The sequence below is a fragment of the Durotheca rogersii genome (genome assembly GCF_024521655.1).
Source record: "Durotheca rogersii strain YMJ 92031201 chromosome Unknown GGS23scaffold_30, whole genome shotgun sequence".
Taxonomy (NCBI): domain Eukaryota; kingdom Fungi; phylum Ascomycota; class Sordariomycetes; order Xylariales; family Xylariaceae; genus Durotheca; species Durotheca rogersii.
Window position 1 is genome coordinate 110,373 of NW_026251261.1, and position 11,252 is coordinate 121,624.

General features: G+C 57.0%; 4 protein-coding genes across 4 annotated transcripts; 2 read left to right on the forward strand and 2 right to left on the reverse strand.

Annotated features, from left to right (window-relative positions):
- On the forward strand, positions 1–2,718 carry GGS23DRAFT_307837 (D-lactate dehydrogenase mitochondrial precursor). Its single transcript, XM_051512772.1, has 5 exons — positions 1–516; positions 645–1,916; positions 1,996–2,090; positions 2,168–2,248; positions 2,336–2,718. The coding sequence occupies exons 1-5, from the start codon at positions 228–230 to the stop codon at positions 2,426–2,428; spliced, it is 1,830 nt and encodes a 609-aa protein (XP_051368352.1). The 5' UTR covers positions 1–227; the 3' UTR covers positions 2,429–2,718.
- Positions 2,719–3,008: 290 nt separating this feature from the next.
- GGS23DRAFT_600169 (Di-copper centre-containing protein) lies at positions 3,009–4,775 on the reverse strand (the record flags this gene model as incomplete). The annotated part of the gene is made up of 8 exons (XM_051519023.1): positions 3,009–3,164; positions 3,268–3,386; positions 3,504–3,704; positions 3,807–4,002; positions 4,120–4,215; positions 4,273–4,333; positions 4,399–4,494; positions 4,564–4,775. 8 exons carry the CDS (start codon positions 4,773–4,775, stop codon positions 3,009–3,011), a joined length of 1,137 nt encoding a protein of 378 aa, XP_051368353.1.
- A 3,448-nt stretch (positions 4,776–8,223) lies between these two features.
- GGS23DRAFT_600170 (uncharacterized protein) lies at positions 8,224–9,339 on the reverse strand (the record flags this gene model as incomplete). The annotated part of the gene is made up of 3 exons (XM_051519024.1): positions 8,224–8,558; positions 8,649–9,227; positions 9,312–9,339. 3 exons carry the CDS (start codon positions 9,337–9,339, stop codon positions 8,224–8,226), a joined length of 942 nt encoding a protein of 313 aa, XP_051368354.1.
- Positions 9,340–9,416: 77 nt separating this feature from the next.
- Positions 9,417–10,765, forward strand: GGS23DRAFT_584432 (Extradiol ring-cleavage dioxygenase, class III enzyme, subunit B). Its single transcript, XM_051517327.1, has 2 exons — positions 9,417–9,715; positions 9,786–10,765. Exons 1-2 carry the CDS (start codon positions 9,605–9,607, stop codon positions 10,401–10,403), a joined length of 729 nt encoding a protein of 242 aa, XP_051368355.1. The 5' UTR covers positions 9,417–9,604; the 3' UTR covers positions 10,404–10,765.
- Positions 10,766–11,252: the final 487 nt, after the last annotated feature.

Here is an 11,252-nt window from a genome sequence, read left to right on the forward strand (position 1 = left end):
TCGGCACGTCACCGACCTACACCACTTGCGCCCGCCATCGCCCGCTAGCCTCCTCCCCGGCTCACCTCGGGTCTCTCTGATTCTATCCATCCTCGCTCCCCGCTTCCATCGCAGGCAGCCGAGCGCCCACCACCCACCCGCCGACGCCTTTGTCCCGCCCGTAAGATGACCTAGCGGCCTCTCGCGAGCTGCACAGGTCTATATAATCTCCCCGGCTAACCATCACCATGTCGTCGTCGTCGCGTCTCGCGTCCCGGTCCGCCGACGCCAGGCTGGCCGGCCTCGCCCTCTCCCGCCCTCTCCGTGGCCGGGCACGGCTAGCCTCGGCACGCGCCGCCTTCCCGAGAGCCGAGCGGGCCTACGCGACCGAGAACAAGGAGCCCTCCGGCCCTAGCTTCCGGGGTCAGATGCTCCAGAGCATCAGTTCGCGAATTGCCCGCGAGAAGGCCGAGCGCGAAAAGTTTGCGAGAGAGCGAGAACAGTCGGCCGGGTCGTCGCGATGGTATACCACCTTCTGTGCGTGTCCTTCCTCCTCCTCTCCTCCCATCTTCCATCTCCCTCTCCTCCTCGCCTCGGACGAACCTCCCCCCCCTCCCTCCCTCTCGCGACGAGCGGAGGCTGACGGGTGCGCCATGGCCCGGTAGTCTTCCTCGCTTCCACCGGCGGCGCCTACCTCTTAGGAACGCTGGCCCCGCGCAGCCCGGATGCTTCCTCAACGCTTCCGCTGGCCCTCACGCGCGCCCCGGAGCACAATAATGACAAGGCGAACCTCGAGGCTGCCTGGGTCGACTTCGCCGCCATCGTCGGCAGGGAGAACGTCAGCACCGTCGAGTCAGATCTCAAGATCCACGCCATCTCCGACTGGTCCAGCTACCGCAGCAACGAGTCCGAGAAGCCCTTTATGATTGTCTATCCCGGCTCGACCGAGGAGGTCAGTAGGGTTATGAAGGTCTGCCACGCGCGACGGATCCCCGTTGTCGGGTATAGCGGCGGCACCAGCCTCGAAGGGCATTTCACCCCCACGAGAGGCGGCATCTGCGTGGACTTCAAGAGGATGGATCAGATTCTCGCCCTGCACAAGGAGGACCTCGACGTCGTCGTGCAGCCCTCCGTCGGCTGGGAGCTGCTCAACGAGTACCTCGGCGACGAAAACCTCTTCTTCCCTCCCGACCCGGGCCCCGGCGCCCAGATCGGAGGCATGATCGGCACCGGGTGCAGCGGGACGAACGCCTACCGCTACGGGACGATGAGGGAATGGGTCTCGTCGCTAACCGTCGTGCTTGCGGACGGCACCATCATAAAGACCCGCCAGCGGCCCCGCAAGAGCTCCGCCGGCTACGACCTGACCAAGCTCTTTATCGGCAGCGAAGGCACCCTCGGTCTCGTCACCGAGGCCACTTTGAAGGTGACCGTCAAGCCCTCGAGCACGAGCGTAGCCGTCAGCAGCTTCGGCACGATCCGCCAAGCCGCCGACTGCGTCGCCAAGGTCGTCGGCCAAGGCATCCAGGTCGCCGCCGTCGAGATCCTCGACGACGAGCAGATGAAGTGCATCAACAAAGCCGGCATGACGTCGAGGCAGTGGAAGGAGGCGCCCACGCTGTTCTTCAAGTTCGCTGGCACCGATCGAGACGTCAAGGAGCAAATCCAGATCGTGCAGGACATGGCCAAGCAGTCCGGGAGCCAGAGCTTCGAGTTTGCCCGCTCCGAGGCCGAGAAGGCCGAATTGTGGAGTGCGCGCAAGGAGGCGCTATGGAGCACCTTGGCTGTCGCCAAACCCGATGACAGGGTTTGGACCGGCGACGTGGCCGTCCCCTTGAGCCGGCTGCCCGGCCTCATCGAGGAGACCAAAGATGACATGAAGAAGAGCGGCATGTACGGTACCATGGTCGGACACGTCGGCGATGGGAACTTCCACAGTGAGTAGAGCACCTATAACGCCGGCCTACCCGCTAGTTCCTGTTCCTATCGGGGAGGGGTACGCTGACAATGTGGTAGTCATTCTGCTTTCGAATGAAGAGCAGAGACAAGCGGCCGAGGAGCTGGTCCACCGCATGGTGAAGAGGGCTGTCGAGTTAGAAGGGACTGTGACGGTGAGACTCCGCCCCGGTCACTGGTTAAGACCGCCCGTATACATGAGCGAACATCTCTTGACTCACTTCTGGAACAGGGCGAGCACGGAGTCGGCCTCGTCAAGAGGGATTATTTGCCGCACGAGCTGGGTGAGACTACTGTGGATACGATGAGAAAGGTAAGTCCGGCCCTCGAATCTCTCATCCGATGTACGGTCCGATGTACGGTGTGTCGTGCACTAACGGGATGCTTCTCTGCACAACAGATCAAGCAAGCGCTCGATCCGCTCAACCTCCTCAACTGCGACAAGGTGATCCGGATGCAGAAGCCGAAGCCCGGCGAGATTCCCGAATGGTGATGCAGGCCCCCTTGCCCCGTATCCAGATCCGAAGAGCGACAACACGGCGAGCAGCGCGCTTTTCATCCCATATATACGTAAATACCGTATATCTGCGATTGCGGGATATAAAAATCTAAGAATTCCCAAACGTAAATGAATGAGGTCTTCCCGAGAGCGCACATTTTCTGTCTGCTTCGGCCGTCCTTACTGGCCCTCGATGGTGGTGTTGATTTACCCCCATAGGGAACTGATTCAAGTACAAGATAACCCAAGCGGATTCGCGATTTGTTCAAATCTAGACGTGCTATCACCGAGGCCCCCCTCTCCTCCTCCTAGCCATCATCCTTCCCTTCCCCGTCTCCATATACCCTCGAGCCGTAACTTACCGCACCGCGAGGCGACACACTACATCAGACCCTCATCATCCCTCTCCACACGGAACCCGAAACCGACCTCCGGTCAAGCTCAAGTTAAGCCAAGCCGAGTTCGGATCCAGGGGTGGATCGTGTGCGAGACTAACAGCCGGCACGGTCAACAACACTTCACATCAAGTGGGCGGGCGGGCGTACCATGTGACATCGACTCGAGCGCCCCACGCTTACTCATACACGAAGCAGAAGGGCGAGCCGCCGACGGTGTCGAGCAGCTGGCGGAAAGTATAGGAGCCGCCGACGGGCTTTATATCGAGGACATCGTCGAGCGTACCGTTGCGGCTGGGCGGCATGTCCATCATCGTGATGGTGCCGGCCATGGTCTTCTGCGGAGTTAGTGGGTCTACTACCGTTTCGTTTCTTGACCTTTTCTTCACCCTTTCCCTCTTTTTATCTTATATAGTCAAAGAGCATTAAATGACTCACCTGCCGGTTCTCCCAGTCCAGATTCTGCCAGATGAAGTACATACGGTCGATCTGACCGTGGTGCAAGTAGAAGGCCGGCTCTAGCGGTGAGAAATAGAAGTCACCGCCAGGGTCGCCGCCTGCGAACGGGATGGATATGTTAGCTTTGAGTGGTTCTCGGTGCTGCTCCCTCCTTTGCTTCTCCCTTTCTGTTAAAACTAAGGAAGAGGAGGAGGGCGAGGGATAGGGGAACTCACCGATGGAGAAGTGACCGCCGCCATGAACGGCGAACCCCCACTTCCGTGCCTCAGGCCAGCGGTAATCACCTTGAAGGTTGGCTTGGAAGAGGGCGATGTCCGGACTCTCGATGATGGTCTCGGTTGTGTTGCGCAGCGACGCCCACTGTGCGCAGATCTGCGTATTGAGGTCGCGCTTGAGACAGCGCGGGTTCGGCACCACTGTTACGTGTCGTCGCCAACCGGATGGGGGCGGATGGTCAGCGGGTCTCCGACCGAGAAACGAGAATGAGGAGTCAGTTGATAGGCAGACAAGACACTTACGGGGGGTGCGGGAGGTGTTGGGGCCGAAGTTGACCGTGTAGTTCTTGAAGGGACCCTCCTTGACGCAGCCTCCGCCGGTGCCGCGGCCGAAAAAGGGGTTTCCGGGATTCTCAACATATTCGCCGTTTGATCCCATTGAGGTCTCGGACCCGTCGAAGACGGGCGACTTCTCGACACCCCCGGCGTCCAGTCCCCACTAGTTGTTGCGGCGTCGACGATTAGCACATGTGAGGTATACCTGTGTTGGGGTTCTCGCCATTGAAAGATCGCGACCCTAATATTGAAATACAATCCTCCTGAAGGTCCTACTCACCTCCCAATATGGGAACGCCCCGGTATACCCACACAGGGTCCTCAGCTTCTCCTCGTATGTCCAGATGTAGAGTCTGTGGAAGAGGAGGAAGTACGCCTGTCGCTCGATTAGAACCTCTCATTCAGCACGCGCCCCGACTCGGAGTCCACTTACCGAGTTGTGGACGTACGGCGTTAAGTAATAGTGCAAGACACCAAAGCTATCAAACATCGACCTACGCGCGCGTCTCCGTTAGTTCTTATGCAACGCCACGTCGGGCGGTCTAAGGACGCGGCTTACTTCGGCCCAGTCACGTTCGGATACACGTTTGGCGACTCCATCAGACATTCAACAGCCTTCACGTAGGCTTTCCTCTCCTCCCCAGGTATGTTTCGCCTAGTCGTGCGATAGTTAGCAGGGATATCCTCCTTTCCCGAAGGGCTGGGGTCGAGCGCCCGGACTTACCATTCCTTGCGCATTCGCACGCTCTCCTTCGTGCATGTCGACGAGGGCGAAGCCTCGAGCCGCGCCAGAGCAGCATCCCTGGCCGTCTCGCCTAACTGTTGCAAGGCCCTCCCCGAGTCAATGTCGGCCTGAGGGAAGTCGAAGTCGAAAGCGAGCCCCTGAAGGGCCACGCCCAGAAGAGCAAGCGACTGTAGCTTTTTGACCAGACCCATTGTGACGATTGCCAAAATCTTAGCTTTCCAGGGTTTCTCTCTGTCGACGGCAAGCGGGAGGGGGTTCGGAAACATACCCTCTCTATATCTTCATGGTCGCCTATCCTGAGAGAATAGAAGACACTCTTATGACCCCTATATGCCAAGGCTCCCCGGACAACGCATATGGCAGAATGGAAGAATGTGGGGAACCCATGCTCGTTAGATAGCGTCCGATTTCTTGCTAGAAACTCGACGAAAGCCCGACAGCCGCAATAAAATCAGCAGTGACAGAAGCTGTATCGACAGCAGGGCGGGAGGAGAATGGCCAAGTGTGGGGACAAAAAGAGGGTAGGGTTAAAGTGTCAGCTAAGAAGGGCAATATAGGGAGAGGGAATTTTCCAACGATTCTCGTCACGTATATTAAATTCGGCTGGACGCCATTGGCCGCGGAGCGCTGATCATCACCTTAGCGATGGGAAAGGGTAGTCGACGAAGTGCCGGACTCAGAGCGCAGCAGAATAATTGCCCGAAAGGGGAAACATGGGTCTTGGAACTGACAACGGGCTAAATAGCATGTCAGAAACGAGGTGGTTGGCGCACCGGGCCTTGCTCTTCTCTGTTCTACCCTCCCCTCTCTCCTTTTCTCGCCCTTAGCCTCCTATCCTCTCCCCCTCCCCGGGGCGCTTGACTGAAGAGTCACTTAGTTTCTGCCGGGAGAGGAGCGCAGGAGACGAGAGCGGACCGAGCCAAGCACACCAATTAAGAAGGGAATTATGAGATAAATAAATCGAAGCAGGCCTCATTTCGCGCGCCAACCAACCACCCAAATACCGGCTTGCAGCTCGGTAAGGATCGAACGAGCAGAAACACACATGTACACCCACGCACGAACGCATACTGCTACATAATACTATTGGATCTCCACGAAGATGGGAGATGGAGACGGGGCCTATGACCTGGGATTGGATACGACACAGGCCGCACGCAGTCCGGGGACACGGCACTCGTTAGAGCGAGTTCCCTTGCCTGCCGTTACGACATTTATCCACCACCGAGCTCTTGGGGCGTGTCAGACCCCGGCATGGGAATCGCGAAATGGGTGGGTTAATAATAGATGGACAGATAAACAGAAACGAATAGGTACCCATTCAGCCCGGGGAGAAATGAAAGTAAGGGGATGGGAGGCGGGAAGCGAGAGGGAAAGAGAGGAACGTCTAGGTGGCCAATATGCAATCCGTGCCCTACGATTCGGCAACACCGTCCTGCAAACTCTTGCGGATTAAATTGTAGCAAGGCTTGTCCGCGACGGCACTTGTGTCTCCTCGTCCATCCCGCACGATTCACGGCCCTTCGAGGTGCGCCACTTACCCAGGCTAGGTTGCCTTCTATGCTCTCTCTCTCTCTGTCTCTGTCTCTGCTAACTCTCTAGCCGACGACCTGCCTGTAAGTCTCATACCAATGCTCCTTAGCAAGTACGATGAGATTAGCGACCCTCTCGACCCGAAAGGCGACACGGTTCTCCCTACGTCGGCGGGCGTGTAACCCGCCAGGCAGGCCGCAAGTGGAGTTGGGCTATACTTGGCAGAGGATACAGCTAACAATAGCCGTAGAGCATGCTACGCAACCTACGGCAACCTAGTAGCCGAGCCGTACACGCAAAGTCTTCGGTGGGAGAACAACAGAACGGTTTAGGACGGAATGGGAAGCGAGAGGTTAGTCTGCCCGCTTGTCTGCGCGACCTCAAGTACCGAGAGTCAGGTAACGAGATCGCCTCCGGGTCTCTAAGGAATTGCATATTCGTATGTCATACCAAGACACGTACGTTGCCCAGAGCAAGGTGCTGTGAGCTGGCCTAGCCGAGGAGAGGGCGCTCGTCAGCATACATAGCCGGCGGGTGTGCCGGCCTGCCCAGCTACCTGCTGCTGCCGTCGGCAGACGAATACTATTATATCCCTACCCGGTCGGATGGACAGAAGCATACGCGAGCGTACATAATAACCCTACCGCCCCTAGGTCCACGCCTCAGTATTTTTCATGCTCACGCGCACATATGTGCCTGAGACTTTGCGTCGCCACCGTCGGCGTTATGTCGCGTGCACACTACTGACTACGTTGCTATGTACGAGGTCCGTTACTGCTTGCTGCCGGACGACGGCTGCTCGTGGAAGCGTGCGCGCACACGAGGGGGGCAAATTAGGCCCAGGAGAACCAGGCCAGGGTTGCGGCCGCGCGTCCTAGAGGCTCAGCAAGCAGACACCTCAAGCTGTTAGCTGCAGGCCAGCGGATGGGCGCATCAATGTGTTGGCGTGGGAGAGTCGTTTTGATCCCCTGTCTTTCTGTCGATTGCATAGATGTCGCGTTTGGACTGCTCTCAGTGCGCATGTCACCCCCCCTTTTCCGCTCTCACGTGGGCGCGCCAGATGCCGTACATAGTCGGCGCTCCGATCTACGCCTTCTTGCATGGCAGGGTATGGCAACACGTTCTAGAGAACTACCGGCGGAACGTCCACACCCAGGGGGACATCGCAAAGCCGGGCGGAGGGCTCCTCCTAGCTGTCTCTGACCCTTACGCGGAGCGGTTCGCGACGGCACGCCGGCTCGCGACGAAGGCCCTGTCCCGAATTACGGCAGATAAATAGGTATCTGCGAAGGGGCGAGGAAGGGACGTAGGCGATAAATATCTTGGCTCTGGCACTTTTCGGTATTTCACAACCAGCCCACTCCCCCCCCCTTTCCTCTTCCTCCTCCTTCTCGCGACTAGAAGCTCCCGGGGGCTGCTAGAACAGGTTGTTTTCCTGCCTCCCTGTCTGGGAGGTAGTCCTTTTCGTCACGGCTCCTACGTCCCCGTGGCGCCCTTTCTGGACGAGTAAGTCTGAACACGTATCGTCGGATCTCTGCTCCAGTTTCGGGCGTAGTATAGTACCGAGCCCGAACTTATGAGCTTCACCCCTCCTTCTATCTGCTCTCGTTACCGACAACAATTCCCAAAAGACAGTGACCAGTCAGGGGTTAAGCTGCTGACAACTCGGCATGAAACCCGTAGTCCCAAGACCACGGAGTGATCTCTCACCATGTTGGACGGTGTGTATACTAGGGCTTGGCAATGGGTTTAGGTGCCAAGCGGGCTGTAGGTACATAATCCGCAAGCAAACAGCAACCCTTAAGATTGGGCAAACTGTGTGAAGGGCTTGTTTTCTGATGGACGGTGATATACGACAGTGCCAACTACTATAGAAATTACTAGAGGGGTGGAAAGGAGGCCTAACAGGGCGGTTTCACGGCACACGGCAAAGGAGTCTTCCCCTGAGTTGTACCCGTGTGATATTTTAATGTCTCGGAATACAGGAGACCTAGAAGAGACCAATTATAGAGAGGGGGGGAGGAGAATGCTGCTGTAACCAGTACATTTATCATGGAACAAAACATTGCGTATCATTACGCGCCCAGTTGTTAGACAGCTGCGTCTTCATTTGGATCCCATAGGCACCGAGTGCAAATATCGAATGTATACGCCGCCCAGTGCGAGGCCACCGAGGATTACGCTAGAGTACGTCAACGCACATATCACGTAGCCGAAGAATTCCATGGTCTGGTTAGGATCCGGGGCAACGGCGCGGATCACCCCCTTATTCTGTGCCTGTACGGATTGTAGCGACGGCGCGGGGACGTGGCGCCCTGATACTATCTCCCGAACCTCTCCGAACGTGGTGGGCGGAAACAGGGTCTCTTGGTCTTGAAACCCCAGTGGCTTTCCGGAGGCAATTACTACGTTTGTACGCATCCTCTCGTTAGTCAAAACACCTGTGAACGCGGTTACGGAAGCGCGCTGCCGCTACGGCTACCAAACTACGGGGACTGTGTATGGGGTTGGGGGGCGGAGCGGCCACGAACCTGGGGGGATAACAGAGCGAATGCTGCCGAGGGAGAACATTTTCGACCGGGACCACTGCTCGAGGTACTGAGCCGATGCCTCTGACTCTGGGGCAAGGAAGGCGACCTGCGACGGCAGGCTCTCCAGCCTTGATATGGCGTCCATCACCTGGTCGAGGTATGTATAGAGAAGGACAAATAAAGCATCAGATTTTCTCGCCGCGCGGACCACGGGGGCAAGCGAGTGTTCAGGCCATCGAAGAAGTCTTGATAGTTCACATTGATAAGCGTCGGCTCCCAGGAGACGGAACCCTAGCGTCTCGAGTTCGCGCGAATCAGCCCCTGGGCGCGACTGATGGCTTTCGAGCCTAGTCAATTCTCTCGCAAGGGTCTGCGTATTCTCCTCACGGACGAACACAGCCGTCAGCCTCTCCGCTGCCAGGCCGTGCTCCAATTTGTGGCTCTGGGCGATCTCTTGCACGACAGCTTGCAAATTGCCTCCGCTGCCCACCACGGCCAGGTTCGGCCCCGACTCTGTGGTGCAGAAATAGGCATCCGGACGAGAGAGGATTGAGGAGTAATAGCGCCGGGGGCCTTCATCTACAAGGAGTTGGAAGAGGGAAGCAATGAGCTAAATCCAGGAACTTGAGAGATATTACACGCAAGTCTGCTTGTCTGCCTTACCGAGAATAAGCAAGTGATCAGCTTCCATCAAGGCAGGGTCGCTTAAATCTAACCCCTGAAGAACGTGTATCAATTGGCGGTCCCCGTATTTCCCAATCCTGTCGGCCAAAGTCGGCCTCGGGGTTTAGACCAAACCCGGAGGCATGTGTCTGTGTCTCTATACTTGGCTTGATTATATACCCGGGGCCGGCAAGAGAGCAATAGGGAGAGGCAGAGACCTAAACAATAGCTAGTTCGAATCTCCTTTCGACAATAGTTCCGCACACATCCAGCGCCTCGCGAGCCAACATAAGATGCCCTCTCCAACAGGCCAACGCAACCTATCAACCCCTGTCCTGTTCGCCTCGCACGGGACTCCCCTGGCATTTTGTGTCGAAAGCGAATCGACCGACTGGTGGCAAAAGGCCGGTATCCCATGATTAATAGACGGATCTCTGCAGAGTCGAGCTCTGTTGACATTACGCTTGTCTGCAGTTCGGCAAGGCTTGTTTAGCCTACGACGTGAAGGGCATCGTCTACATATGCTCGCACTGGACCGAGCTTGACGACCGCATTCGTGTGGGAACAAAGGCGAAGCCCGAAGTGCTGCAGATGGATGTTGTCCCGCGTGAGAAGTGGGAGCACTACCCGATCAACGTCTCCCCGGCGCTTGGCAGGTCGGTTGTCTCGCTGCTCCGGGGCGCCGGCTTTCTGGACGCCGAGGAGGACCCCGGCGCTGCCTGGCACGACGACAACCTGACTCCGTCTCGTTGGCTGTTCCCCGAAGGCACGCCGCCCGCGACGTCCGTGAGCCTCAACACCCGCTACGATCCCATCTTCCACGTCAAGATCGGCGAGGCGCTTCGCCCGCTGAGGAAAGAGAACGTCCTCGGCATCGGCTCCGGCTCGATCGTGCACAACCTCTTCCGAGCTGCCTGGCTGCCGTTTCTCCTATCCGGAGGCCGCAACACGGCTTTGCCCTCGTACAAGCCGGAGAGGTGGGCGCTGAGCTTCGAGCGTGCCGTGAGGGACACGATCGAATTCAACTCGGCAATGCTCCCCCTTTATTACTCCCTCCCCTGCCATGTGCGTGGGAAGATCAATGCTTGCTAACGCTACGCGCCACTTCTCAAGGGACCTCGACTCGCCGGCGCCCTGGTTCGGCTGACGGCACACCCGGATTTCAAGCTCGCGCACCCTTCGAAAGACCATTTCTGTCCATTGCTCGTAATCGCTGGTCTTGTGTCGGACGACGAGGATGAGGGGACATACGGTCGTAAGATGGCCGAGTCGTGGGATATGGGGAACGTCTGCTCTTCCCAATACCTCTGGGGCAGTTGGTCTAAAGAGGAATAGGAGTGTCCGTCGAGATATCTAGGTAGACCTACACGGTCCGTCAACGGCATTGGGAAAACACCTACGGCTATTTGGTAGTTAGTCAACTATGGTGATTTTTCTGTTGCTCTCTTGACCGGTATATAATACTATTACACTCGAGCCTCGCTCTCTTACCTATATTCCCCTTGCCTTTACTTCCCCTTTCTCTCCTTTCTCTCCCAATTCTTAGTCGAACCGAGAGCTACGAAACCACTCCTAGAGATAGGGGGTATTAATAAGGGGGTCACTTGATAAGCCCTCGTTTATACGTGCCTTTGTGTGTCATGCCTGATCACTCATGTAAGCCTAGGGACGGAGCAATACAAGGAGGCAGCATATGAAACTCGACACTATCATATGCATCATTTCCACTAATATGCGACAGAAACTTGTCGTAGAGTCGTTCCCTTGCTTAGGATCACATAATAGCACTCCTCTTGTTCTTCGACCTTCTCGGCCTCTACAACCATCCGTTTTCGTAACGTAGGTAATATTAGCGTGCGGGGATCTGATGTTGACTTTGCCAGGATTCCCATTCTCAAGTGTACCGGTTTCGCGGACGCCTCCGGGAGGTCCGGTAAGATG

Bases quoted from the DNA above. Each gene is read 5' to 3' on its own strand.
- GGS23DRAFT_307837 (XM_051512772.1), top strand. From the start codon at position 228: ATGTCGTCGTCGTCGCGTCTCGCGTCCCGGTCCGCCGACGCCAGGCTG. The intron at 2,091-2,167 runs GTGAGACTCCGC...CTTCTGGAACAG, and splicing joins AGTTAGAAGGGACTGTGACG to GGCGAGCACGGAGTCGGCCT. The intron at 2,249-2,335 runs GTAAGTCCGGCC...TCTGCACAACAG, and splicing joins CTGTGGATACGATGAGAAAG to ATCAAGCAAGCGCTCGATCC.
- GGS23DRAFT_584432 (XM_051517327.1), top strand. From the start codon at position 9,605: ATGCCCTCTCCAACAGGCCAACGCAACCTATCAACCCCTGTCCTGTTC. The intron at 9,716-9,785 runs GCCGGTATCCCA...GCTTGTCTGCAG, and splicing joins CGACCGACTGGTGGCAAAAG to TTCGGCAAGGCTTGTTTAGC.